The 27,277-nt window shown below is 51.1% G+C and overlaps 2 protein-coding genes across 5 annotated transcripts in view; one reads left to right on the forward strand and one right to left on the reverse strand.

Moving 5' to 3' along the window:
• FAM234B (family with sequence similarity 234 member B) overlaps positions 1-12,361 on the forward strand; it is a 78,921-nt gene extending 66,560 nt beyond the window's left edge. For both annotated transcript variants that reach the window (XM_067008750.1, XM_067008749.1), the window contains 8 exons: positions 353-500; positions 825-966; positions 1,970-2,113; positions 2,286-2,367; positions 4,799-4,954; positions 7,393-7,510; positions 8,986-9,206; positions 9,791-12,361. In XM_067008750.1, the coding sequence (XP_066864851.1) occupies positions 353-500; positions 825-966; positions 1,970-2,113; positions 2,286-2,367; positions 4,799-4,954; positions 7,393-7,510; positions 8,986-9,206; positions 9,791-9,796 (1,017 nt within the window). In that variant the 3' untranslated portion in view covers positions 9,797-12,361. The remainder of the gene's footprint in view (positions 1-352; positions 501-824; positions 967-1,969; positions 2,114-2,285; positions 2,368-4,798; positions 4,955-7,392; positions 7,511-8,985; positions 9,207-9,790) is intronic.
• On the reverse strand, positions 10,837-27,222 carry GSG1 (germ cell associated 1). 3 transcript variants are annotated; one of them, XM_067008751.1, is made up of 5 exons: positions 27,122-27,222; positions 18,157-18,475; positions 16,692-16,862; positions 15,857-16,009; positions 10,837-13,474 (listed from the first exon to the last, which is right to left on the reverse strand). In XM_067008751.1, the coding sequence occupies exons 1-5, from the start codon at positions 27,167-27,169 to the stop codon at positions 13,143-13,145; spliced, it is 1,023 nt and encodes a 340-aa protein (XP_066864852.1). In that variant the 5' UTR covers positions 27,170-27,222; the 3' UTR covers positions 10,837-13,142. The 3 variants fall into 3 exon arrangements, with proteins under 3 accessions (XP_066864852.1, XP_066864854.1, XP_066864853.1); XM_067008753.1 differs by lacking the exon at positions 27,122-27,222 and adding an exon at positions 25,512-25,685; XM_067008752.1 differs by lacking the exon at positions 27,122-27,222 and adding an exon at positions 25,342-25,385.
• Between the last annotated feature and the right edge of the window lie 55 nt (positions 27,223-27,277).

Genomic DNA, 27,277 nt, shown 5'->3' on the forward strand with positions numbered 1-27,277 from the left:
TCCTGGGACCAGATGTTACTGGGCATTGCTGAGTAGGGGGTGGAGACACGGGGTGGGCTGTACTCTGTTTAGCTCTAGGCTAGATAGAGTTCTTTGCCTCAGGAGACTGTCAGCAACAACCGTGCTTTGGGGAACTTGCCCGAGCTACCATCTAACAAGGGAATGAGGCATTTGCCCCGCTTTCTAACTTCCAGGGAAATAGAACAGAGTGGGCCTGGCTCTGGGCTTTCCAACTTTGGGAGGGCTTTCTGACCTCTTAGCTAATGAGGAAGCAACGACCATCTAGAGAAATGATTTGATTCGGAAACGATAAGGCTTCTATGGATTCAACACCCGTCTTTCACTTCGTCAGCCAGATCTGTGCTTTCTGCTGGTGTCTGGCCGGACGGGGAGTCCCGTGGGCCGGCCCGTGAAGTACAACATCGTCGGAGTGGGGAACCTGATCGGCCCTCAGGTTTACATCACCACCAGCGGGGCTGCCTACATCCTGTTTGGCTTTGGTAAGAAGCAAGGCTTATTTTTGCTACTGTCCCCACGGGTGTATGGTGAGGCCTCCCTGTGTGACGTAGAGAAAGCCTGGAGTCACTGACACCAGCCCTCCGTCACCTCCTCTGCCCGGGCCCCCTGCCGCAGGGCACTCACTCTTCTCCAATGAGAAGCTCTGCCCAGCGCCCACTTAAGCACTTCCCCACTCCCCTGTTGGGCCGGGCGGGCTGTGTTGGAGCCATCCACCTGGCCCGGCTCTGGGTCTCTCGCTCCCATCCTTACCCTGGGAAGGTGCTCTAAAGTTCACCGTCTCCGTGTTGGTTCTTCTGTGCTGCTAGGAAATATCCAGGCTGTCGCCCTGCGGGACGTTTTCGTTCAAGCCCAAAATCGAGACAGCTTACCACCTTCCCTGCAGATAGACGAGCCCGAGTGGGAGAAGCGGAGACCCATCAACCTGTCTGAGCTCATTGACATTTACAGGTGGGCAGCCGTCTGGCCCCGTCACAGTGACACCAAGTCGTTGTCTGGTTGGGCTGGTGAACACGTGGGCAGAGGTTTGGGGGGAAAACAGTGCTGGCCTTCATATGCCACCTTCTGCTCTGGTTAAGGGGAGTTCCAAGTGCTCTTCTCTTGGTGACGTAAAGCGTTGACGTCTACGTGTGGGTGACCCTGGCGTGTGATCACTTCGCCCCTGGGCGGCAGAGAGGGATATTTGTTTGGCGTGGCAGTCAGAGCAGGGCAGGGTGAGACCGGGGAACCTCAGGTAGGGAGACAGGTTTATTTAACACAACTGCTGGTAAAACTGTGCTGAAGGATCGGCCTTCCTTTACTCTTAGTTGAAGAATCACTTTGGCAGAAGCAAGGGCAGCATCCATGAAATCCTGTTTGTTTGGTTTTTTTCTTGTTTATTTCTTAACTAAAAGCATGTTGTTTGTTATCTACCGTGGATTTTACTCATCTCACCCCAGGCCTGGGTAATAACTGTCTTCGTTCTTTTCCTCCCAGAAGCTTCAAGCCAGTTTCTAGCATTTTCTTAGGCAGTATCACACTGTGTCAGTGCATGCGACAGACGTTAAGCAGACTAGTCCCGGTTGTACAGAGGGAGAAGTAATTGGCTGAAGTGTAGAGGGTGAGCAGCTGTCCGAGCTTAAGGACAGCTTCCAGCGTCCTGTCCTGACCTCCGTCTCCTTCCCTGCCAGTGTCCTCAGCTCTGTTATCTCTCCCAGAGCATCCAGTGTGAGATGCACTTCTCCTGTCAGTTCCTTGTGAACTTGCCTGAATTTTCTAGGGCTCCTTGGTTTCTACAGAAACCAAGAAAAGGAGATTCAACTGGAATGACAGAGAGCCCCGCTTGACAAGACACTGGTGGAAGACAAATGCAAGGGTCTGTACAAACACGTACGCCGAGAGGAAGAGCCCAAACAAGCAGGGCAGGAATCTCATCCAAGCCTGAGACTAACTGTCGGGGTCTTGTTTAACTCAGTGATGGGGTGGAGCTCCTCCAGATGGTGAAGGTGCCGGATTCCAACAGCAGCAACCTCCTGATCACCACCAGACAAGGCCTTGTCCTGCTTCAGGGGCAAAACCTCACCCCTTCCTGGACCCTGAGCCTCCAAGGCCTGCTCAGGTTGGCAGCGTGCTTCTCGTGTCTGCTTTCTGTTCCACTTGCCCATGTTTCCAAGTCACCCAGATTGATTGCTGGACATCTGGGGCTAGTGCAGGGGAAGGGGGAGGGAAGGAGTTAGGTTCTCCTCTTTTTCTCCTTTCCTTCTGATCAATCACGTTGTTCTCACTTGCAGCCAGCCTACTCCTGGGTATTTCACGGATGATCAGACGTTAGACTTCCTTCTGCAGATACCGAATGGACTTGGGCTGAAAAAGGTAAAACCTGGGGACTCAAGATCAGTCAAAACATATATCCAGTAGAGACTGGGTGTCCAGCCCTGCACTAGGCATCGTGAGAAATAAAAGGAACCTAAAATATGGTCTCTTCCTTCAAAGAGCTCCAAGTCTAGCTGAATGGATAAAATGAAAAGTCACAATGCAGTGCTAAACTCTACAGCATCAGAAGCTTTTCTAGCTGCCCTCCTTCCTATGCAGGAGTTCCTTCTGGATTCTCAATGTACAGGAGCCTTCTGAAGTCTCTTGATGGGGAAAGGCAGGTATAAATAAATGTACAGCTTCAGTACACATACTCCGAGATTTCACAGAAGGTGGGCTAGCCGGGCTGGCTAGGCTGTGACGGAGGACTTCATAAAGGTGGGAAAGGTGAGCAGAGGCTTGCAGCTGAGCTGTGTTTCTAGAGGAGGGTGGGCAGGCAGGGGCAGGAGCTCCAGCTCGCGGAGATGGATGGTAGGGTGTGTTCCAAGGACACAAATAGGCCATTCTGATTTTATGTCAGGTTGTATATTGTGAGGAGTTAATGACTGGATAGACAGTTTTCATTCCTTTAACATTACAGGCAGAATTTGAGTTTTTAAAATTTCTTTCTTTTTTTTTTTTTATAATCGACTGAGCGTTTCGGTTTATCTTCAGCATGAAATATGTATGTATATACGATTGTACCCTGTTCCCTGAGAGTGACTTCAACAAACACTTAATCATTGCCTCTCACGTATGCCGGGTTCTGTGCCAGGTGCGCAGATGATGGCTGTGGAGACACAGCATCAATGAGAACAAGCCACTGCCTCGTGTGGTTCGGTCACCGGGGTGCCTGTACCTCGTATGTCGTGGTAAGTGCTGGAACGGAAGTTCGCACGATGCCACGGGGACTTGGGGAGCCGATGGAGTGAAGGGTGTCAAGAGATGCTTCCCGTCGGTTGGGCGTTAGATGTGCAGAGTCACGAGAGCAGAGAAGAGGTTTGCTGGATGGATGTAGGAGGCTGGACAGAGGGGCCTTCCTAACAGAGCGGTCAGGACGCGCTCAGCTGGTGGAGGGACTGAAAGCCAGGCTGTGGAATTCAGATGAGGTGCAGAGCCTAGGGTTATGTAGTCACGAGTAGGGGACAGATCCGAGGACACAAGTACCACTTGGGGGAGAGTCTTCCGGCGGTGCTAGACGGGAAGGAAGCAGTGTCTGAGTGTGTTTCAAAGATAATTCAGGCAGAGACTGAAATGTCCGTTGGCTTTCCCAGCAGGATGGAGGAGGAAGGGTACATATGGGTTGGTTTCGAGCTGAGATGCTGAGGGTTCAGGCTCGGGTTTTAGTCCCTGACTCCACTACTAATTGGTGGCCTTGGGCAGATGACACAGTCTCACCCAGCTGTAGTTTCTGCATCTGTGAAACGGGAGTCATAAGACCACTTGCGTTCATAGGGTTGGTGTGACAGTTAAATGGAGTAATGTGTGTCCCTGGCTAAAGTGTTTAAATGCAGTGTCTCTAGACTTCTTTTCTCCCCAAGACTAATGGAAGGAATCTTGCACTGCTAGCATGCTTCCCCTCTGCTTGCTCTCGGCGAAGCAGAGCCGGATCCTGGGCGGAGAACGGCAGGCCCAGGACGCCGGGGGCGCCCGGGAGGGATTGTTGAAGGAGGCGCAGGGCAGAAACGCTGAGGAGAGAGGCCGCGGAGATGCCGGGGCTGGAGGTGATGGGGGAGTTTCTTGGGGATTTTGGCAAAGGAGAGGCTGTTTTGTTCTAGAACTGTGCCGTGTGAGGTGTTTGGGGTGACAAGAGATAACAAGTGTTGCCGGGGATTATAAATCTAATCCCCTTAATTATCCCTCGAGAGATGCAACTAAGGAGTGAATTTTTCTCTTCATTTTATGTTTTTGTGCCTGTTCAGACTATGCTTTTTTAAATTCGAGACTCCCTTTGGGCTGAGCTGCACCTGCCAGGACGCACACGACAGAGTCAAACTTGTAAAGCTTTTAGCACAGGGGACGGGACAGAGCTGTGTCCGAATCATGTTCCCCGTAATCGCGGCAGCTGCATCGCTGGAGGGAAGGGATGAGGTTGGGTTTCAGCCCCTCCGCGGTGGGATGGCTGCTCCATCCAGGACTGTCCCGAACACAGAATAATCAGCGTCACCTCCCGTCCCCGAGCCTCCGTCCCCTCATCTGAGGACGCGAGGAGGCCTAGATGATTTATAATATCCCTTCCCACCTGGGAAGGCTGCAGTCCTTTAGACTCTGTCTAGGGTCCTGGGCCTCGTTGCTATTTAACGCTCTCCGAACACCCCGTTGTTTGCATCTGGTCAGCTCCACCTGTTAACGCGTGTGGTATTTGCATGTCCGTGGGTTTTTGTTTTGGTGCACGTGTGTTTTCCGCTGTCTCTCTGAGGATGGCCTGTGCTCACCGTCTTCTCTTCTGCAGGTGATGGTGGTGGACGGGGACTCTGGCGCGGTCGCTTGGAGTTACAGCGTTCCGTGTCACATGGAAGAAACCCCGGCCACCTCGGCAGCCGCTGTGGACCAGAAGTCTGTCTTCCTCTTCTGGGCTGAAGGGCTGTCAGCTGCATCGCCCAATCCTGTGAGTGAGCCTGGGAGGGTCCCTCTGTCACTTTGTCAGACGGCAGCAGCTCTCGGGGCTGAGTGGGTCGGGAGGTGTTATCAGACCAGCCGCGCGTGCAGGCGGTTGTGGGTAGAGACGAAACAGCCCTCCGGTGGGCAGGGCAGGAACCTGCTTCCTCCTGAGCTGTGCTCCGTCCGCTTTGCCTTTCTGCTGAGCAGCGAAAGCTGACAGCGGCTCCCAGCCACCGGCTCCCGACAATGGGAGGCGTAGGTAGAGGGTGAAGTCTAGACTCAAATGAACAGATGTTTCCTATGTGCTGCAGCTGTTGAAGAGAAATAACCATGCCCGGTCTGCAGGGGGCAGGGAGGGTTTCATGGGGGCTGAGGCTGGGCTTTGAGGTGAATAAGCTGAGATTTCGGAAATGGGCGGGGCCGCAGGGTGGCAAAGCAGAGGGGTGGGGGACGCTGGGCTGAAAGTGAGGGTTCACCTGGGGGATCACGGGAGAGAAGCTCCGCTACACGGAAGGCAGGTTTGAGAATGTCTTAAATGCTGTCCTGCAGCACTTTAACGGGGTTGAGGAGGCACGGGGCCACCTCTACAAGGTGCCTGGGGATTTTGAGTAAGACTCACCCTGATTTAGTCCAGTTAAACACAGCTGACCAGCACCTACCGTGTGCCAGGGACCTCGGGGTATAAACCAGGAACAGCGCTGCCCTCTGCAGGAGAAGACGGACGGCCCCTGGCGATCGGGCAGCCTGACCGAGGGAGAGTCCTGCGGTCATTCGCCCTGTGCTCTAGGACTTAGCCTTTTGGAGCCTCATGCTCTTTATCTGTCAGTGAAGATGCTAACGTGGTCCCTCGCTTTCGGATCAGATTTCCATAAATGGTCGTCCTAACTCTGCAGTTCCTTGACATGTGAATGTGGGCAATCTACCTAACATTTAACTTCCTGGTTTCCTCCTTTAATAAAATGAGGGGCTCGGATCAGATGACTCTCAAATGTAAGTGTCTATAAATGGCCACAAGACAAAGGCATATTACCAATGCTGTAATAGGGGTGCACATAGGAAGTTTCGATGGAAGCACAAAGGGAGAGGGGTCGTCATTTTGTTGGGGGCGATTAGGGAGCTTTTCTTGAAAGAAGTGACATCGCGTTGGGGACCTCTGGACAAGAGGTGTTTTAACGTGTGGAAATGGGCCCACAAGGAAGACGTCTAAGGGGGAATAAGATTGGCCAAGGTCTGGTAAAGTCAAGTGAAGCATGTGCTCGTTTCTCAGACGTTCTTAGAGCGTGGGGTGCATAGGCATATAACCGTAGGAGGCCAAGGAAGGCAGATTGGGGTCGAGAGGCTTTAAGACCTTGGTTTTCACGCTAAGGAGTTTGGGCGCCATGCCATAAGCAGCGAGGAGGGAGCTGGGCTATTTTCTTGTCACGTTCGCTGAGCCGGTGCCGGGATCCTGAGGTGTGTGGGAAAGCCCTCTTCTGCTCTGTGACAGTGGTGGGAGTGCACCGCGAGCTTCCCGCATGCGTGTCCCCTCCCGTGCTGACAGCGTGGAAGCAGGGCTGACACTCACTTCAGTTGTGTCGAGTGGGGGCTACTCTTCATTGCGGTGCGCGGGCTTCTCACTGCGGTGGCTCCTCTTTGTTGCAGAGCACGGGCTCTAGGCGCGCGGGCTTCAGTAGATGTGGCTCGCGGGCTCAGTAGCTGTGGCTCGTGGGCTCTAGAGCGCAGGCTCAGTAGTTCTGGAGCACGGGCTTGGTTGTTCCGTGTCATGTGGGAGCTTCCCGGACCAGGGCTCGAACCCATGTCCTCTGCACGGGCAGGTGGATTCCCAACCACTGCACCACCAGGAAAGTCCCTGATGTGCATTTTTTTCTGCCGTCGGGGGTCAGGAGATTGACACGCAGGCCTTGGAATTTTTATTTTACGATTAGTGAGTTCTGTTTGGTCCGTTCCTGTTTATTTCAGGAACAGATAAGATTTTTGTGATTTTTGTTTGTTTGTTTAGCCTGACTCTTGCGATTGGCTTCAACGTCCAGTGAAAGCAAATGTCTTTGGCTCAATATATTTTTTTTGAATGCAGATTTTGCCTCCACGAAGGCCCCCCGCCCACCCCGCCTGCTGTCAGGGAAGAACCTATTCCTAATACTCCACTGGCACCAGACTGCGGGGGCCCCTGTCACTTTCTCTCCTGGGGCACGCCCATTTCCTTTCTTCCTCTCTTTTTCTTATAAGGGAGAAAGCATTTTCTAACTCTAGTGGTTTGAAGAAGTTAGTGTTTAATCAGCGTTTTCAGCTCTTTGAAATGGCATGTCTTTCGTATGTGGGAGTTTCTCTCAGACACACCCTCACGGTTGGGATCGCAGGGGATGAGTAACCACCACCCTTTCGTCTGAGTGACGTCGCACGCTGGTGTGTGGACTGACCTTTGCTGTCACTGTTGCTTGTTTTCAGGATGTCGCCCTAGGAACGGAGCCACCCCGCCTGCACCACCTGTACCTCCTGCATCCAGCCTTCCCCTCCATTCTTCTGGATCTGGCCAATGCCACCGGCACCGTGACGGCTTCAGAGGGTAAGTCCCGGGGACGGTGGGGTCTGTGTACACAGAGGAGGGGAGGGGATGTGCTGGCCGTGGTGGGGGTGATGCCGTCGTCCCACCAAGGGGAGGGTGTGTGCCTGCAGATGACAGCAGGACGAGCGTGCCGAGCTGCTGCCCTGCATTTCCCCTGGTGGCCCTGGTTCCCTGGGGCCATCGCCTGAGAGCGCCCTCTGGCGGGAGCACGGGGTGAGGACCCGCAGCCTCCAAACATGCTGGAAGCTGCGGGGCGGTGTTATCCGTCCCCAAGGGTCCACGGAGCTAATGTTTCAGCAGATGTTTACTGAGCCTCAGCCGCTGTGCTCGGGGCTTGGGAATGCAAATCAGACTAGTTTCTCGACCTTGTAGGAGCTTAGGACCTGAAATTCACTGCAAGGGGTAAAGCAGAGGCAGGATGTGTCCTCAGGGCATTCGTTTAGGCCCGGTAGAGACTTTCTTTGGACTAAAGTGCACATGACCATCGCACAGAAACTGGCGCCAGGAGAAAAAGGGAAAAAGAAAAATCACCCGTAATCTTACCACTCATAACCGCCGTTAACATTTGGAAGTGTTCTACTTCATATGTGCATCTAAATAATATCACAGAGCAAAACTGGGGTCACATATTGGAGACCTGTAATGCAAAGCCCTGGAAAGTCGGCGGCCGCAGCTGGTCTGGGATCGTCCAATGGTCCCTTCCTTGGAGGGTCCCATCCCACACTGGCCTCTGGGAGTCGGCCGGGCCGGCCACGGTCCCTTTCTTTACTTCTTTTCCGTATTCCCTCGCCATTCAAAGACTTGCTGTCTCCTTACAAACTCGTTTGCCTTGGAGGGGAGGTTGGTGCTGTGACTCTGGGCCCACTGGGCTGCACTGGGAAGAACAGCTCATCTGGAACTTGCAAGCACTCCTGCCTACTGGCTTTGTGCGCGGCAGGGCCGCGGTGGGGAGGTGTGAGTTTGCAAAATCCTGTGACTGGATCTAAATGACCTCTTTTTCAATAGTAGCATAAATTGTTACTCGGTGAGCATTACATAATGGTCACTAAGAATCACGACCATTTTTATTACAATACCTGGTTTATAGATGAGGCAAAATAAACACTGGCTATGTACGTAGCTTACGCCACCAGGTACCGACAGTCTAGGAATTCTCAGAATTTCTAGTTTGTTGTGCTCACTTTTCTACCAAATTGTCGCCACACTTGGCCGTTCCTCTCACTTCCTGATCTGGGGCTTTCTCAGAAGTAGCTTCGGAGAAGCACAGGTACAGAGGCTGAGAATTTGCTGCTTTGCACCCCTGGGCACCCATTGTCTAGTCAGTGCCTTGCGGTGATTAGGTGCTCAGCAAACTTCTGCTGTGAATTAGCGAAGGAGGAAATGAGTGAATGAATCCAGTTGCCAAAACAAACCGCTCTCCTGTGAGCTGAAGTTTTCTGTCCTTGTTAACTGCTCTTGTATTTGTCTTTCCTCAGTTGGGATCAACGACCTCTGGAAGGATGCCTTTTATGTCACCAGGACAACAGGGCCAAGCTCTGAAGGGCACCCAGCACCCCTGGTGGTCAGTAAGCTTAGTCTGCGGTGGGCACTGATGGAGGGCCACGTGGTCCAGCTAAAGGAGACGGCCCCCAAAATTGGCCGCGGGGAGCTGCGAAGATTCCTCTCTAGGATAAAGTTCGTTGGCTCTCCCTACCAGGTGAAGGGCTTGTGAAAGAAACATTTGGTTACTACTGAGGGTTGAAGACACATACTACCAACCCTGAGTCTGCTCTTTAGAAGCTTTGGGGAGTGGGAGCCTTCTTGAGTTAGCCGGGTATCAGGAAACAGTTAGTTTCAACCAGTGTTATTTTGTAAGGGTACTTCATGACCATGAACTACTAGTCAGTTGTTTTGAGCTGGAAATGGTACCATCTCTCTTAGGAGACATTTGGAGGTGTGGGCTCCTGGCTTTTACTGTTACCCCTGGCCTTTTCCGGGTAAGGGCTTGTTGTTCCAGCATTGTGCAGGGCTTGTGGCAGTTACATAACACGAAGAATTATCTTGCTCAAAATGCAGCACTCCCTCCCACCCCTTTGAAAATACTGTGGTCTAGTTCAATGTTTAAGAGCGTATCATGGAAAAAGGTAAAGTCCCTGGGACTTTCTGGAGGGACACTTACAAACCACTGGGGCTATAGACAAAAGGACAGGAAAATAGAGGGATATTCTGACATTTAGGGTCCCTCCATGTCTCTACCGTGAAAAAAATTAAAGTCATTGATACTTGCACTCTTCTCCCTAGATCTAGGCTGCTGGACTCCTCAGTTGCAGAAGAAGTGAACTGAATGGTACTGTCTCTCTCCAGCTGGAGAGGACGACCTCTGTCACCCACTCCACCACGTCTGTGTCAATGTTGCCAGACACTTTGGAAGGCACTTGGAGGTCTTGGATAACAGCACGATCCGTTTGGCTGGGGTGCTGCCCTTCCAACGCCCTAATTAACCCCTTCTAGGTGTTCTGTGTGGATAGTTTGGAAATGTGAATCTTGTGTTATTTTTTGTGTGTCTAATTTATGAACCCTTGCTGGGAAATTCCAGTGAAGTCCTTCCCTGGAGCATTTTGCTGTGCGTTATGCTCTGAGTGTGTATCTGTTGGTGTGGTGATGAAACCTTCTCTAGATAAGTATGTCCTAAGCTCCAGGGACCCAGGTTCTCATCTGTCCGAAACACATCTGGTTGGTTTGGGCCTCTTGAGACTCCCAGATAGCCTACCTCTGACTTGGAGGGCCCCTCAGCATCTCTCCCCTTCGTCTCCCGCTACCTGTACCGTGGCTGCAGTAACGAGAAAGACTGACACGAGGATGGCGCGAGCCACCCAGAATCCTCATCTCTTCCTTGTTTTGTGGCTCCTGCCTCCTCTCTCCTCGCATGTCCCTTTGCTCTGTATTCAGTGACCATAAGAGTAACGCTGTTCCTATCAGCAGGGGAGCAGGAGAAGTTTCAACGCCCCACCTCTGACAAGGTCGCTAGGTTATGACGCGGTTCGGGTGTCACGACCGTTTTTACCGCGGGCACTTTGGACGTGCTTAGGTGTGCACCGTCCACAGCTTAGAGGAGAACTCAAGTCGGGAATGCCTGAGGCTGGCAGCCTCATCTCCTTGATCTCCGCCCTGCTTTCTCAGCCTCTCATTTTGCTCTCTTTTATTCAGGGATATTTTTGCTTTGCTTGCATGAGAGCAAAGCTGTTTCTGGACTTTGGCTCGTCGAGTCCAGCATGCAACCATTCTGCCCTGTACCCTCCCTTCCTTGTAGAGCCTTTGAAGCAGAGTATTTTGAGAATATGTCTGTGTAAATACCGTAGCTTTTATGAATGGAGAAGTTCTTTGCGATTATCCCCGGAGCTGGCTTCTTCCTTTCGTATGCATATGTTACTTTATCAGGTTCTCCCCTAAACTTCTAGGTCATTGTTTCTATTTTGAGAAAATGTCTGTGTAAACACTATAGCTTTTATAAATGGAGAAGTTCTTTAGCATTATCTCCAGAGCTTATCTCTTCCTTCTTCTGTATGAATATGTTACTTTATCAGGTTCTCCCCTAAACTTCTAGGGCATTGTTTATGTAGCAGAGAATCCCACGTTAGCACGGGGAGAATCACTGTTCTTCTCGAATAATTTTGATAGGTCATCCCTGACTGCACTCGGGTTCTCTCTTTACTTGAGCCCGTGTCTTTTTAGCTTGTGTTACTAAAGAGAGTCCAGAAAATTGGGATGCCAGATTTAAAGGGGTATGTCTGAACTGCCCACCGGTAGGCGTTGTGACGTAACCGAAGGTTGGTAGCCAGAGCTGTAAGCAGGCATGTTGCCTGGCCTGTAGACTGGCCTCGCCAGGTTTCTGCCCCCTTCCTGCCCCCCTCCCCGCCTGAAGTCCCTGAAAGCAAATTTGGTTTCAACACTCTGGAAGGCACGTGTGGGTCCAGCTTATTGCGAACGTGGGAGAACAGTTAGGAGCCACCCAAGAGTATGGGATTGATTCCAGGTTCACTTCTAGGGTTTGGATCTGCCTGGGTAGAAGGGCGTAGGATCTCGTTCAGTCTAACAGAGAATTCTCAGGACTGATTCATAGTCAAGCGAGCACCCGAAGCCTGCGTGGCGGCCTGGGCTGGGCCACCTCGTTCTCTACCACGTGGAGGCTTTCAGCACGGCCAGCCACTTTAGGCAGGAGTCAAATGCAGAGTTGTCTACGGAGGATCTGGTTTGGGAGGACTCTTTGGGGCAGGAGACTATATTTATGCTGGGTGAGTCCCAGAAATACCTAAGCAGCAGCCACGGAAAACAGCGTCCCTAAATTCTTTGTGGTGTGTTTGCAGACTAACTTCACAGAGATTGTTTGGACTCTGATCAGTTCGAATCTCTCTTGCTAAACACACAGCACACAAGCTCTAGGTTTCTTCTTCCTCCTGCAGCCAGTACAGGGGGAGTAAATGGTGGCTGAAGATCGAGGCAGCTTCACCTGATCGGTGTGGGTGCTGGTCTCTTGTCAAATGTGTCCCTAAACTTCCTTCTCCTCGCAGGCAACCCCCCAGCCAGACGTCAGCCCCTTTGGGGGTTGCCAGCAGAGCCAATCAAGCACCACTTAGAGTATGGACTTCAGTGAATGCTGGGGTGTTCCTTCCCCCAGCCTCTCCTCCTTCCTTCCCGTGCGAGCCCTCTAACCTAGACGACATCCTCCCCACCCCCAGAGGGACTCTGCCCCCCCTTCGAATGTGAGTGGCCGCCCTTATTGCCTGTGTTAAAGGAGAGCCAGCTGGTACGTTTTCAGGAAGCACTGTTTAAAATGTGAATCGTTTCAGAACAAATAAACACTGTATAGGAGCATACGTGTGTGCTCTTCTCATTCTTCTCAGCCATCGAGGATGGTGGGTTTTCCCCGACGGAAAAGAGCAAGGGCGAGTGACGGATGCAAGGTGGGGCTGAGAGGGGAGCGTATAGGCTGCATCCTGGTGGCTGGGGAGGCGCCATCCTGTCCGCATGGCCTCGGTGGGCCGTTCCGGGGGTGGCCTGTCCCCGCAGGCTGCGGGAGCCTTCTCATGCGTCCCAGTCTCCCGATGGCTCTGAGGATAATGTGTGATTAACGTGATGTGATGTGTTCCCCATCGCGGGGACGCAGGACACCGTGGTAGGCAGTGCAGAGGATGCCCGTTCTACAGGTCAGAGCTCCTAGGAGAGCCCTCCGGTGTGTGGCTTCCAGGAAAAGTCAAGTGCACCACGGAGGGCTGAGCCGCCTCCGTTCTTCCAAATCCAGGACAGATGACCAAGTCGGTTGGCCTCTAAAGGGCAGGAACTATATCTTACTCCTCTTTTTATCTCCCAGAGCCTGGCATATAACCAACAATCGGAAAGGCGAGAAGGGACTTCTGACTGAGTGACACGGGGGGAGGGGGTGGGAGTGAGACCCAGCTGTGACAGGAAAGGGATCGAGGGCACCGGGCACCTGGGCGCACGCCCCCCGGACTTGGACTTTATAAATACCCTTGTTCTTAACCTCTGAAAATCACGCTCAAGAAACAGACCTTGGCTTAAGCACGTGCTGCTAACAACATGTAAGGTAGGGCTTACATGCTCTCCAAACCCGCTAACTCCTAACACTGTTCTTCCTCTACAGACGACCCGGCCGCCTCTTCCTGAGGCTCCCAGCTGGTCCCGTGTTGCAATTCCTTGTGTGTAGCTCTGAGGAGAAGTCCACTCCTCCGGAGATGGAGCGGACGGGCTGATGGTGGTCCTGGGGGGGTAGCTGGTCAAAGGCCCCTCGGGTGGGCTGTGCACGCCAGCTCCCGAAGGAAACATAGGCGGTGACGCAGTAGGCAGCTCGGCGGGGCTCCTCCGCAGCTCTCACTGTGCTTGCACTCGAGCTCCAGCACCAGCTGCATGTATGTGTTGGAGGTGGTGACAGCTGACACCATGCAGCAGCTGAAGGAAACCCAGGCCGTGCTAGGGACAAATATACAAAAAGAAACTGGAATGTAAGGCTCTGACTTCCTCACGGGTTTGAAAGCAAAATACCAGGAGTCAGCTAGGCCGATGCCGCCTTACGGATTTAAGGATCTCATGGTGTTGCCTTCCACCACGTTGCAGGTAAAGAGCTGTGGGAAAGAGGACTGAATCTGGTCTGTCTCAGGGTAGGTTCTGAATGGAGCCTACATAGGAAAAGACAGTGACTCGTATAGTGTTAAAGTCAGGCTAGGAGTTTAACGGATTCATTTTCACTGCACTGGTAAGTGTAAGTGCTGTGTTCTTTTATACCTGGTGGCTTATTTTACGTGTGTGTGTAACACACACACACACACACTCACTCCCGCCCTGCCACACAATTTTTTGGACGGTTGTTTCCCAAGCTACAGCTACCCTTGTATAATCTCCAAGATTCCACAGACCTGTAGCTCAGCTGGACACAGTGGACGCAGCCCGAGGCACTACACCCCTCCTTTCCCTGACACACAGGCTTCCTGCCAGGTACCTCTTCCATCTTCCTTGGTTTTGCACCTAGCTCTCTTAGGGTCCACAAAGGTGAGCCTCTGAGAGCCATTCGGGAAACACTGACTACACATCTAGAGGTATTATTACAGGCTGCTCTAGTGGAATTTGCCTGCTATGGAAACAGTGTGGTTCTTGGCTTACGGGAGTTTGTAAAGGATGGAAGAGATGCTGGAGATGAAGAGAAGCTGGATGGATTCAACAAAGAGAAAACGGCACCAGGGAACTGTATCAAACACATTCCTAAAAACTGGGGAAGTCAAACCCCTAAGTCTTCCATGATCATGGGAAGCCCAGGACACCAGGGGTGGTGTAGGTTGTGGGGGGCGTATTTCGCGAGGCCAAGTGATGCTTAGAAGCTACGCGCTGCTACTGCCTGCTTCTCTCTGCTGCCTCTGATGGACTAGACTCAGGCTGAGGGTGCTTCTGATGGGAGTTTTGAAGTCTGAGCTCGGCAGCTGAAATGCCCAGAATGGCTTGAAAATGGATAAAAGGTGAGAAACGAGGAGTCTGGAAAATGAGCTAAACTGATCGGGTAAGGCCCCTGAATCCAATAGCACATGTTACACCGTGAGAAAAGGGGATGAGCTCCTGTGACGGACGGACATGTGTAGGCTCCCGTACGCCTCTTCGGCACGGACTGTCTTTCCAGCGCTGTTAAGTGCTTGGCGCTCAGCCCAGATGGTTCACGTAGGTCCAAGTTGGCACCTGTGCAGTGAATGGAGAGCGTTCCTCAAGGGAGAAGGTGAGGAACCCAAACAAAGGGGGTGTTTCCCTCGAATGTGTGTGTTTCGTCATGGTTGCTGCTTCCCTCTTTTTAAGAGAAATCTAAACGAAGTGAGCCCTTAGTCCTTTAAGGGTTAGAGAGAGACTGGTGGGGGACGTTTCATTTCTAACACAGTTTGATGGAAGCAGGATGAAGTCACTCCTCGTCACAGGACGAGAGTGGCATTCACAGGGATGACTCCAGTCCAGACGGCAAGGCTAGTTCTTCATTTCTCTGTCTCCCAGTACCTTGAATCATACACCATATAAAACAGAGAGCATCGTTTCCGTAGGCCATGCAAAATCAGTCTCATTTCCCAAGGGCGTCATACATATCAGGTGAGGAAGCACTTGTTACAGCTTCATCAGCAGAAAAAATAAGCCCGAGGAATCCACTCTGTACCTCCTCAGAAGGGGGGGAGAGAATGGGGGAGGCCTGCTGGTCCAGCCCTCTGGGTGACTAAGGACATCTGGGCTGAGAGATGAAGAGAAGGCAGGATACCTCATCTGGCATCAGGTACAAGCTATGTTGAGGCGTTCCATCACCCCGATGCCACCACGTTCCCGGGGAGCTGCTCTGCAGCGGGGGCTTCTCTTTGAAGGCACATCTGCAATCGCTTCCCCAGATCTTTGGTCTCAAGCTGTGGGAACGTTTCTGAGTCAATGCTGCACACGGGCTGCCATTCCCTTTACTTCTCTCCCACCTGTATCCCCAGTATGGGCCCTATCCTTCGTCTACACACATCTCTCACTGTCTCCAACAGAGTGTGGAAAAGCTGTGTGTATGTCACGACTCAAGAGTAAACCAGACTGTATTGTACATAATGAGAACACTTGCAAATAACAAGAACCTAGAGAGAAATCATTCAGCAAAGGACACAACGATCTAATATAACATTTCGCATGCTATTTCAAGTTAAAATTAAAGACGCCTGTGCTGTTATCTCCTGGCTCCATTCTTTAGACTGCCTTGGGGCTCCTTCTTCCCTTGGGACAGAGACTCCAGCCTTCTGGCCAGCGCTTCAAAGGCAGCAGAGGACACCCACCCTCCTCTCCAGCTCTGGAGATGCTCACCTGACAAGCCAGAGAAGAAGGCGGTGAAGGCGCCCAGCTTGAGGCCACAGCCGGGGCTCCCCGTGAATAGCAAGGCCACCAGTAGGAGGAGGAAGCTGATGAGTTCAAGTCTGATGTAGGCGAATCGGACTCCCAGTGAGAACCGTAGGATCTCTGTCAGAAACCAGAGGAAGAAGAACCCTCAGCCTGACGGTTAACTAACTGAACTGGCGGTGAACAAATGCTGCCCATGAGAAGTGCAGAGCCTCGCAGCGCCGGAGGAGGAGACCGAGCTGAAAGCAGCTGGGACAGCCCTTAACCCGGGGCTCTGGCCTCCCTCTGCTCAGTACCCAGTACGTAGCCAAGAACACGTGACTGACTGTAAACACTCTTAGGGCGGTTTGAGAAGAAATCCTCCAAGTTTCACCAAATCTTGCAGGGATATGCCTTTGCTCGTTACCATTTTTGTTTCTCCATTGTTTTAAAGTTTAATTTTGGAGCCATCCATTTTGTTTCTCTTCTTCCTCCCCCCATCCCTACCCCCTCTTTACCCTCTTTGACTCCCTTCTTTCTACGTTACGATAAAATTATCGGGAGAAAAAAAAAAAAAAAAGAAAAGAAAAACCCAAGCTTTCTACATGGTTACTTGGTAACTGGAGTAGGTTAGAGCTGTTGGTGGATTTCTATTTGTGGACTTTATTTGTCCCTACTGTTCCTTTTTTGCATTCCTGCGTAGGAATGAGAGTCAGTCACCCTGTGGGGTTCAGAAGAAGAGAAAAGCAAGAGATCACGGTACCGTTTAGCTACTCAGAGGTCCAACTCGATGGCAACTAAATTTGTTATCAAAGCCACATACCTGCCCCAAGCCCCAAGGGAAGGTGGGGGACGAAAGCCTTCTCTATCAACTGCTTCCCTCCGAATCGGAGAGTGCGGTGACCTGGGCCTTGCAACGTGGCACATTCCAGTAGTCCTTTCTCAGCTCTCTCGGTTGGTAGCATGAGTTCAAGGGAGCTTCGGCACCTCTCTCCTGAGACAGACAAAATCCAAGGTGATGAGGTGCTGTCTTGGACCAGGAATGCAGACTTTTCCCCAGTCCCATCCCAGGTGCTGCTCCATTTGGTCCTACACAGGCCTGCCCCGCAGGTGGTAGGCAGGCAATAAATGTCTCTTTGGAAGCAGGGAGGGATGCATGGATGGATGAACAAAACAGGCCAGAGTCATCCGAGATCAATTCCTCTCTCAAGTCCTGATAATGAAGAGTACACTTCCCTGAGTCACCCCGGGGAATGCTCCCAGCATTGGTTCACCAGCAGCTTTCGCTCCTGCTGTACCACCGGCCTGCAGGGCTCTAAACTGTTTCCCCGACTGGAGTTGGAGCAGTGCTAAGTGGCACAGTAATAACTCAAGTATAAATGTAAATACGCACGAGTTATAATCCTGTCCCGTCTCCTTTTCCCCTTAGCCTAAATCGGGAGAAGCAGCAGATTGCAAACTGTACACAGTTCCGGGCTTTAGAAGAACTTCCCGACCAGGGGAATCTTGGCATGCTTTGAGCGGGGAGGAGGGGGTGTCCTCAACCCCGCTGCTCCCCACCCGAGGACGACCCTTACCTAATGGGCTGGCACAGCGCCTGCTTTGCAAGCGTGAGACCCAGCGGTGTGAGACCTGGGAGGGTCTGTCTGGGTCCAACTTCCACAATCTAGTTATCCTCTCTGGGCTTCAGTTCCCCTACCTTTTCAATCGTAGCAGTAACACTTAGAAATGAGAACACCCTTTGGGGGTCTTATTTAAAGGCGATCTTCTCTGATCCATGCATCTCACAAATGAGAAAATCAAGGCCTGTAGGAATGAAGTTCTTCCTATAAGGTCACAGCTGGGCAGAGCCCCGGCTTTTTCTATGATATTCTCCTCATTTAGTCTAGGCAACTCTAGCTCACTGGGATGGAAATTCTCATAATGTTAAAAGTCTGCATGAGCACAGAGAACTCTACTTCACTTTGCTGTGCGGTAGAAACGAACACAACATTGTAAAAGAACTCTACCCCACTCAAAAAAAAAAAAAGTCTGCACGAAACCCTTTAAGGGTAATGCTATTTGAAACCAGCGAGAGACTGGAGGTGAAACGCCCGACGGATGGACTTTGGACCTTATTACGAGGGGGTCTGATGGGACAGGGGCACATTGCAGAGTTGAGAGACCCTGAGGCGGAGGCGAGGCCCGGCGGGGGTGAGTGAGGGCTGTACGAAGAATCCCACTGATTCTCTGCCTTCATGAGATCCCTGGTGGGGAAAAGATGTCAGGTGGGTGGGGTGAGGGGCCACCTGGGTCTCCCACGATTTCCTCATAGGAGAGCCACGTGCCGCTCCGGAAGGCATGGAAGGTGAAGCGGTCGGGCCCAGTCTCCCAGCTGTATTGCACCACCTCCTGGGATGGCGCGCTGGTGCCGCGCCCATCCAAGGGCACCGGCACGTCAGAGCACTTGGCTGGCAGGCCATTCCCGCACAGGGGCTTGGGCACCTTCTGTATGCCCACAGACCAGTAGTTGCTGAGCAGGGATGCTGTGGAAAGACTGAGTGATAGCATGTTGAGGAAGGCAGGTAGGCATGTCCATTGGTCAGAAAAGGCCTCCGGGAGCTCCATCTGTAACAGACAAGCACAAGAGCGGAGCCTGATTTCAGAGCCTCCTCGGAGATCAGTGCCCTCCCCTGTGGCTCCCTGAGCTCGAGCCGCTTCCCTCCAACAAGACAGGCACCACGAGCCACTGGGAGTTTTCTCCAAGTAGCCGTGAGGAAGCTCGGGCTCCAGGAGTGGCCCGGAGTAGGCACCGTAGTGATGATGTTTATGGAAGCCGGATCTTACTATATTAGAACGCTTATTGGGGATAATCTGAATAAGCCTCAGATAATAATGAGACTAAGCCACTGAGCTAGTATATGTCTGGTTGAGAAAAAGAATTGGGAGCTCTCCAAATGCTCCTGCTGGTAATTTTTGGCTTTGTCTTCCCTGAAAGGTAGCAGCACTGGCTTGTGGAGGTATTTGTTATTGTGACAACGTAAGTTTTGGATGTCTTCCTCCCTGCATTAGATTCCTCTGAGACGAGTAAAGGGGCATATATCCTCTCAGCGAATGTTAAGGTGGATCATCCCTGGGGGAGCAGATAGAGGCACTGGGCCCTTGAGGATGAGAGGGCAGTGGACCAACTGGGATGTGGGAATGCTGCAACCTTTGGAGAGGAGATGAAGCTATGGGTTCTCAGAGAGGTGGTGATATGGGTCCAGCTTCCATCCACTGCCCCTGAGATGACAGAATCTCAAATGCCAGGTGGCTGCATGGTACCCATGGAGGCCGGTGCCCTTGGTGGGTGGGCAAGGAACGTGCAGGGGCGGGCCCACAGCCTGATGCAGCCGCAGTGCCTGACTCCCGGGGGTAACCCAGTGCGTGGCTGCAGAATGAATGTGCCCGGGTAGCTCTGGCTGGAGCCCCTGACCTCATCATTTTTAGCCTAAGAGCAGAGAAGGCAAGCTGAAAAAGTCCACTATTAGATATTTCAGTGTTGGGGAGTGGTGGCTTGGAGCCAGATTTAAGCTGATTTAGAAAAATAAAGAAATCTGACAGGTCTCAGCTTTTGAGACCTTTGCATTATGAAGCAGTTTGTACTGTTATAGTAATACATACTGAATGGAGAAGAAGCCCATACTTAGTTGCTGACAGACACTTCTTAAAGTAAACCATCTTGAGCTTTCTAGGCGATGGCTCATATCAGAATTAATCAGACCCAGATCTGCTTAGCTTGAGAGATGTAAATAAAACCATAGCTAAATGAGACAGGCCCATCTCCTCTCATCATCTCCAGCTTAACATTTTCTACATTAAACAGGGAACTTTCTCTTAGAAACATAACAGTTTGTTCTTCAGAATTTCCAGGCACTAAAACAGTGCATACCACAAAGTGCAGCGTTGTTGTTTTTTTTTAATGGCAATAAGAAATATACCAGATTCACATGTATATAAAAAGCCAGTAAGCAAAATGTATGATGAAACAGCTTCTGAAAAGCAATTTGCTAATATGATTTTTTTCTAAGCACTCAACAAATTAACTCCACCAAGAATTTTCTGGGTGACCCTGCTGAGGGCTCGAAAGCCATGGCAACTGGAGGGGGAATGATCACACGTTGCCAGATGCGGGAGTCATTATGACGCCCCCTTCTTCCTGCAAACGAATGTTTTATTCTTGGTTTTAGTTATGAAAATCCTATTGGTTTTTGTCATTGTTCTGTGACTATGAGTTAGTTATTCTTTCTATTTTTATATCCATTGCTTGACTAGGAAATAGACTTCAAGGTAAAACATGTTCATCTATCATCCTATATAAAAGGTAGAACTAAGGATTTATGCAGTTCTACATTTTTGACAACTTTATTTTCAACCACTTATGGCTTGGAGATTTATCTACTATCACATCACATCAGATTTTAATTCTACCCTCAATCCATTTCAGATCATATATATTTGTAAGTTATTCTTCAGGTTATTCCGAAATAAGAATAATGAACCCCTCGCCACAGTACAACCACTTTGTAGCGGCACTAAGGTGACAACCGAATTAAGGGAGTGAGAAACAGAGGATGAAAAAGAGCTTAGAATGAAGCCCAAAGAGGTTGTTTCCAGGAGTATCCACCAAGCGCAGACTCAAGGAGCCTCATTTAAGAATTATCTTGATCATCGAATGAGGATCCATTCAACAGTATTTTCAAGAATTATCTTCGGGCTTCCCTGGTGGCGCAGTGGTTGAGACTCCGCCCCGCCGATGCAGGGGACGCGGGTTCGTGCCCCGGTCCGGGAGGATCCCACGTGCCGCGGAGCGGCTGGGCCCGTGAGCCGCGGCCGCTGCGCCTGCGCGTCTGGAGCCTGCGCTCCGCGACGGGAAAGGCCACAACGGTGAGAGGCCCGCGTACCGAAAAAAAAAGATTTTCTAAAACTTAAAAAAAAAAGAAAAGAAAAGAATCCGGCAAATCAATAAGGGTTTGATTGCATCTCTTCTTGCCGTCAGTCCCCTAGAAGTACAAATTGTGCTTTCTGTACTCAAACATTGTACCAATCGGGATGAGAAGGCGAGAAGACTGCTGTGACTTCATCCTCCTCGTCTTGACAGATACTCTTTCTTCTTGGAATGTCTTCTCGTTTACCTGGTAATCTGCTTCTCATCAAGATTAATAAAAGTCACTCATTCTTTGAAAATGTTGCTTCCTAAGAACAGTTCCCTTTTCTTTGTCCTTGTCACACTGTACCCCTCCCATGACGCTTTCTTTATTCCATTCTGATCACTTGCCTTGGTTGTAAAGTCCTCAAAGGCTGCTGCTTGTTCAGGAGCAGTAGGTCTCAATTCTGACTGAGCATAAGAACAATCTTTGCAACTTGGGAAGATATGCACGTTCCTGGCCTCCATCCTGAGCTGCCGTCGTGGTTCTGGGGTGAAGCCCAGGAAGCTGTAATTTTAGAACGATTTTGGTACCCAACCAGGGATGGACTTCTGGTTTCCGGTTCTGCGTGTGAGGACCTTGGGAGCCGCCACTCTGACCAAAAAACAAGTAAAAAGCTGAACAGACTGAAAACTATATAACCAGGGGATTCATGTCCCATAAAATCACACCTCTTTGATTCACTTGGGGCTGACATTGACTGAAAGCCTCTCTACCCTGCCCTGCCCGTCTGCCACCTCGTCCAGATTCGCCACCAACCAGGCCATGGTCTTCCTATCCTATGTTTGTGCAGTTGGTTTAGGGAATCAAAGGCAGGCTTCCCTCGGAGCATGAGCAAATGAGTCTGTCACCGGGTACGTTCCCTACTCTTAACAGCATGTTTTACACATGTACTTCTGTCCAGGCGTGATGTCTGTATCACCCAAATGGCCCTTTCTGCACGGTGACAGAACTCCCTCTCCTTTGGGAGAAGGGAGCAGGGCTGCTTGTGCTCACTTTTTACCCCCGAGTTGGCTGTTGGTCTCTAGGCTGCAGTTTTTCATCTCAACGCTGGGGGGCACTGTTTCCCCATATTTTCCCTCTTCGGACACAAGCTTCCCGCACCAGTTGGCAAAGGTGGGTGGAGGTGGCTGCCCGCTGGGCAGGCTGGCCTTGCTCTTTGTTCTTCCCTTGGCCTCCCCCCCCCCGCCCCCGCCCCCCACGAATCTATAGAAGCCGTGCGTCACCCTTCTGGAATTCAGGGCTCTGGGGCCATCCAGCCGTTCCCTTGAGGACATCTTGTAAGAGTGTGGGCTGTGGCACATTTTTTTGGTGGCCAGTTTTAGTTTTCAGTAACTCAATAGGTCCTCATATACTTCCCGTGGGAAATACAACTCCGCAGTAACAGAAAACACAGTTAGCCAATGTTTCCTGATGAGTTTTGCGCACACTTTTCTCTACTTAATCGTATCCTCATTCCCTTTCCACCCTAGAACAGTGAGCAATTCTTTTCCCTTCTCTCTGCTTCCACCCTTCAAATACTTGGAGACACTTCTCATACTGCCGTTGAGTCACCGTCTAGCACAGCGCTCTGTCGTTGGGTTTTTATTGTCTCGGCTCATAAACCGTGCCCCCTGTGTCCTAAGAGCCCGAGCGTGCCTTCTCCAGGGAAAAGGGGACGGGAGAGGCAGAGTCTCAGGTGGGTCACATGACGAGCTCTAGAGGTGGATTTCGAGAGTGTAGCTGATGAAACTTCAGCTTTGTGGTCCCCCACTTACTCAGGCCCCTTCCAAGATGCTGTTACCTAATTGGTACTTGTCATTTTGTGTTCTTTTTCTTAAAGGGGGCCTCTCAAATGATATTATCTTAGCCCTTCCCAAAGCCTGAATCTACCCCTTAGGAGGCTGTGCATTTAGTGTGTGTGCTTGGCTGGCTGCCTCCTAGCTGTGATCGGTGCTGAGACCACCCCCCTTCCCTCCCCAAGGACCCTGGACCACAATGTCTAATTTCCTCTTTCTGACAAAACATGAGTTTCTCTGCCTGGCTACAAAAATCAGAGCCCCAGCATCCTACTCACTTCCTTTCATTGTAATTTGGGCATGTTAATACAGTTTTTTTCTTCTCTTTCTTCTCTTAGGACGGAAAAAGTAATCACTAGTCAATGACACATAAATATAATTTGGTTAGGCTCAGAAGCTCACGATTCAAGACAGACGAGAAGCTTCCACATCTCAAAACAATATTGAACTTTGGTGTGCTGGACTTTTACCATCTCTGGATGGACCTCACAGAGATGTATGTGCAACTGAACATTTATGACATCACAAAGCCAAAGGCTGGGACTAACCTAGTCTTGCTAAGGTCTTAAGTCACCACACCCTGCACTGTGCAAAACCACATTTACTAGGTATGAATGAAGAGAAACTGGTCTTGGGACACCCACATTTACTTTGTAAACAGGAATTCAATTTGCTTTGTGACTACGCAGAAGATTAGAAGTGATTAAAACGATGGGTAAGAATGCTGAGATGCTGAGCAGTGGAAGATTGTATAGCATACCACTTTCCTCAGGTCCAAGCCTGGGGCTACAGGATCCCCATTTTTTTTTTTTTTTTAAATATATCCATTCTGGCATTTTGTCCCAAGAGAGGTTTGTTTGGGACAGATAGTAGTATCTGTCCTTCTCCCAGGAGTCAGATTTCTGACCCAGGCCCTGTTAACTAACTCCTTTCTGTTACTCAGTAGACAAAAGGCTGGAATGGAGAGTAAATGTTTCTCGGTTGTCACTGGCTCTGATCTACACCACCCTATTCTCTGTTCCTGCACATGTTCTACTGTGTGCCTCTCTCATGTAACTCATCATATGGTTTACTTGGGTGTTCTGCCCACTTGGCTAAGTTTCTAGATACAGTAGCAACTATGCTTTATTCATTGTTGATCCTCAGAGCCTAGCCCTAAGAGCCACAAATGAATGGAATGAATGAATGAAGTGTGAAATGGAAACCAGGCTCATGAATACAATTAGAATACAATTAGGAAGACTATGGGTGAACATAAGATAATGAAGAAAAGTGCCCGAACAGCCTTTTATTGTGGAGGACACATGACTCCTCCTGCTTCACATACAGAAGAGCAGTGAGAAACTAAAAAGAGGGTCCACAGGTCCACAGAAACACCCTATGCCTTTCTACACAGATGCACCCAGAGTTTCATCACACAGACCCTCTGCCAATACATTTCCTCCCACCTGTGGAAACATTCCTGCTGTTTGACCAGCCAAGCCCAGAAAACAGCAATGATCTCATGAACCAGTATTATCTTCAGTTCACAGACACCAGGGTACAATCAGATTGCTCACAAACCAGTGACAGATTGGAAATGGTATGTCCTGTCCCAAGCTCGGTGATTCCCCACTGATTGGAGCCCTTTCGGCTGACATATCTTTAACGGTCCGAGCTTTCGAAGCTCTAAATTACAATTTTTACTTCAATGCCACTAAAATGCCCATGCCGAGTATCCAACATACTAACACCACTCTAGGACACTGAGCTCTGGGGTTTCCTAGCGTCAGGTTAATCCTCATGTAACCATGCTTTATGTCCACATGACCCTAGGGGCTCACAGAATAAAAAACGACTCCTGTCTTCCTAACATGGGTCCCGGAGTTTGGGGAACACCTACTTCTGTGCAGTGGGAAGGCCCAAAGAAAAGCATCTGGGGGCCTCTCCTCTCTGTGCCTTTTCCCTTTCCGCTTTTTAATGGAATTGTTTGAGGGCTTTTGCTAATGCAGTCATTTCCAGGAGAGGAAGCCGCCTTTCTTCCATGCCGCAAGCAGCTGGAGTGAATCAGAGGGGCAGCCCATCTGCACATCCTGTGGGGCAATCGCTCACGCTGGGGTGACAGAGCCCTCGTGGCCTGCTTGGGGCGGGGGTGAGGGTGGTGGGGGGGCGGGGGTCTAACGCGAGAGGCTTCTCGAGGGGTGCTTAGGGCGCGGCCCCGGGCGGGCAGCACTGGACTGTCCCGTTTCCATCCCGCGTGAGCCCCCCTCGTCCCTTCCTCTCCTGCCCTCTTCTCCTTTCCCCGGCAGCCGCGAGGCCCGAGCGTAGGCGAGTCCCCGCCGCCACCCCGCAGCCCCCTCCCTCCCGGAGTAACACCCCAGCCCAAGGTTTACTACGCCTCCCGGTCGCCTAGCAGCGGGCGCGCGTTGCCATGGCGACGCGCGGGCGCGTGCTTGGAATTGTTTGGCTACGCTCCGCCCAGCGGCCGAGCCCCGGAAGGTCCCGAGCGGGTGGGGCCCCGCCAGGGCCCTTGGGGCTCTCCATCTTCCTGCGGGGACCGGAGCGGCGTCCCTGGGGCCCTCCCAGGCGGGGCGGGCGGAGGGAGTGCGGAGACCCTGCCCATCCCCTGAATTCCGAACACAGGCTGCTAGGCCGAGAGTCGGGAGGAGCCGGGTGCCGTGGAAACCAGAGTCTCGGCTTTCCCCGCCCCCTGCCCTTCCCCTGAACTTACTCTCCCGGCTCCCGTTCTACAGGAAGGCCTTGCCTTTACCTCATTTCGTGGGTCCAAGAGGCTGAGCTTCGCGGCCACGAACCCTCAGCAGGTCCGAGTCCTAGTCACTGCTCCACCCACGACCCCAGGACTGGGCTAAGGATTTTGGCCAAGTTCCCTAATCTCCCCGAGCGACTGTTTTCTCAGAGGCGAATTAGAAAGAGTTTCACCTTCACGGTTCTGCTGTGAAGATCAAAAGCGCTGGAGTGAACGTGGAAAGGAAGAGGAAGGACCCCGTCCGTGTCCTGGACGGCTTACCAGTCCCTCCACAGACATTTAATCCTCACAACCAGCCGAAGGAGAGGCGGCCGCTCTGTTCTAGACGCGAGTCAGATTCCCAGAGTCTGACTCGGGCAAGGCCACACCGCTCGTAAATACTGGAAACGTCCTGAGCCGTGGCCTGGCCGCCCCGCAGCAAACGGGAGGCCCAGTTATAAGAACGCGCACAGAATGAGGCGATGGATTGCGTACTTTAAACTTCACGGATTTATAACGATAAACAGACTCTTCCGGGCTTCCCTGGTGGCGCAGTGGTTGAGAGTCCGCCTGCCAATGCGGGGGACGCGGGTTCGTGCCCCGGTCCGGGAGGATCCCACATGCCTCAGAGCGGCTGGGCCTGTGAGCCATGGCCGCTGCGCCTGCGCGTCCGGAGCCTGTGCTCCGCAACGGGAGAGGCCACAGCGGTGAGAGGCCCGCGTACCACAAAAAAAAAACACAAAACAACAGACTCTCCCGTATTTCCTCTGTATCTCTCCTCATAAACCAACGAAATGTTTTTTCACTGTGGCTGGCTTTCCGGTCCTATGCCTGTCCACTTCTGAGGGTTCTCTTATTTGTGATCTATTCACTAAGGGACCTTCTGAACCAGGCAAGCGGGCTGAGCCCACCGTGAGCTCTTCTCCGCGGCCCCAGAAGGGTCTCTCTTTCCGAGAACCCGTCCTATCCTTTCTTCTGAGATCCCTAAATTCCAGCCCATGAGCAGCACACCACATTGCTCTGTGTGTTTTATTTCTCTGGCTAATTGTAAGCTTCATTTTTCTTTCCTGAGAAAGGCAAGATATAGGAGAATGAACGTTGCCTTTTTTTTTTTTTTTAGTAACCCTGAGAGCTGCAATTCGGTAGTTCCCAACTTTCTCAAAATGGGAGGCAAGTCCCTTCCAGATGTGGGTTCTACCCTAAACAAGCCAAGACATCTTTGCTGGCTGTGAGTATCTTCGTGGGTCTGGAAGCATCTCTGCAGATTCTTTGAGACCAGAAAGAACCTAACGTCATGCTGTCTCCTTGGTTCCAGCAGATTTCCAATCAGAGCCGGCTTTCAGTGGGACCACAGGGCTGCCTTATCACCTCTTTCTGTTCACTAGAGTGATACACAGCTTCATCGCTGCCATGGTCGTTGGGCCTTCTACCGGGGACCAGATTTTGTAACAGGAATCATATACAGATGGAGAGGAAAAAAGAAGAGCTAGAAGACACTAAGCTGCCCTGGGAGCAGAGAGGAGAAGTATGATAAGAGTCAAAGGAGGAAGAAATGGAAGTTTTAATGGAAGATGATGAAAAAACAAAGAGGCCAAGGTAGGGAACATCACCAGGTTTATCATAAAAACTGGGCTTGAGTAACAAATTTTTACTGCATTTCGGTTAATCCTACCATGTGTTCTCAAGCTCCTTACCTTAAGCATGTGAAATAAATTGATGAATTTGTATAACACCTATTACCAATCCAACATTAAGAGGACTATACATGAGATAGTCCTGAGATTTCAGAATTCAAGGTACCTACCTTCTGGGTGAGACAAACATTTTGAGTCAGCTGAGAGGAATTGCTCATTCACTTTTGAAGTTCTGAGGCAAAGGGGTTTCAGTGTTTCTTCTTCTCTGTCTTAATCGGTTGCATGGGATAAGTATGGGGTTGAAGATGAATCGAGGCCCCTCTTGC

The sequence above is a fragment of the Kogia breviceps genome, chromosome 12, assembly GCF_026419965.1.
Source record: "Kogia breviceps isolate mKogBre1 chromosome 12, mKogBre1 haplotype 1, whole genome shotgun sequence".
NCBI lineage: Eukaryota > Metazoa > Chordata > Mammalia > Artiodactyla > Physeteridae > Kogia > Kogia breviceps.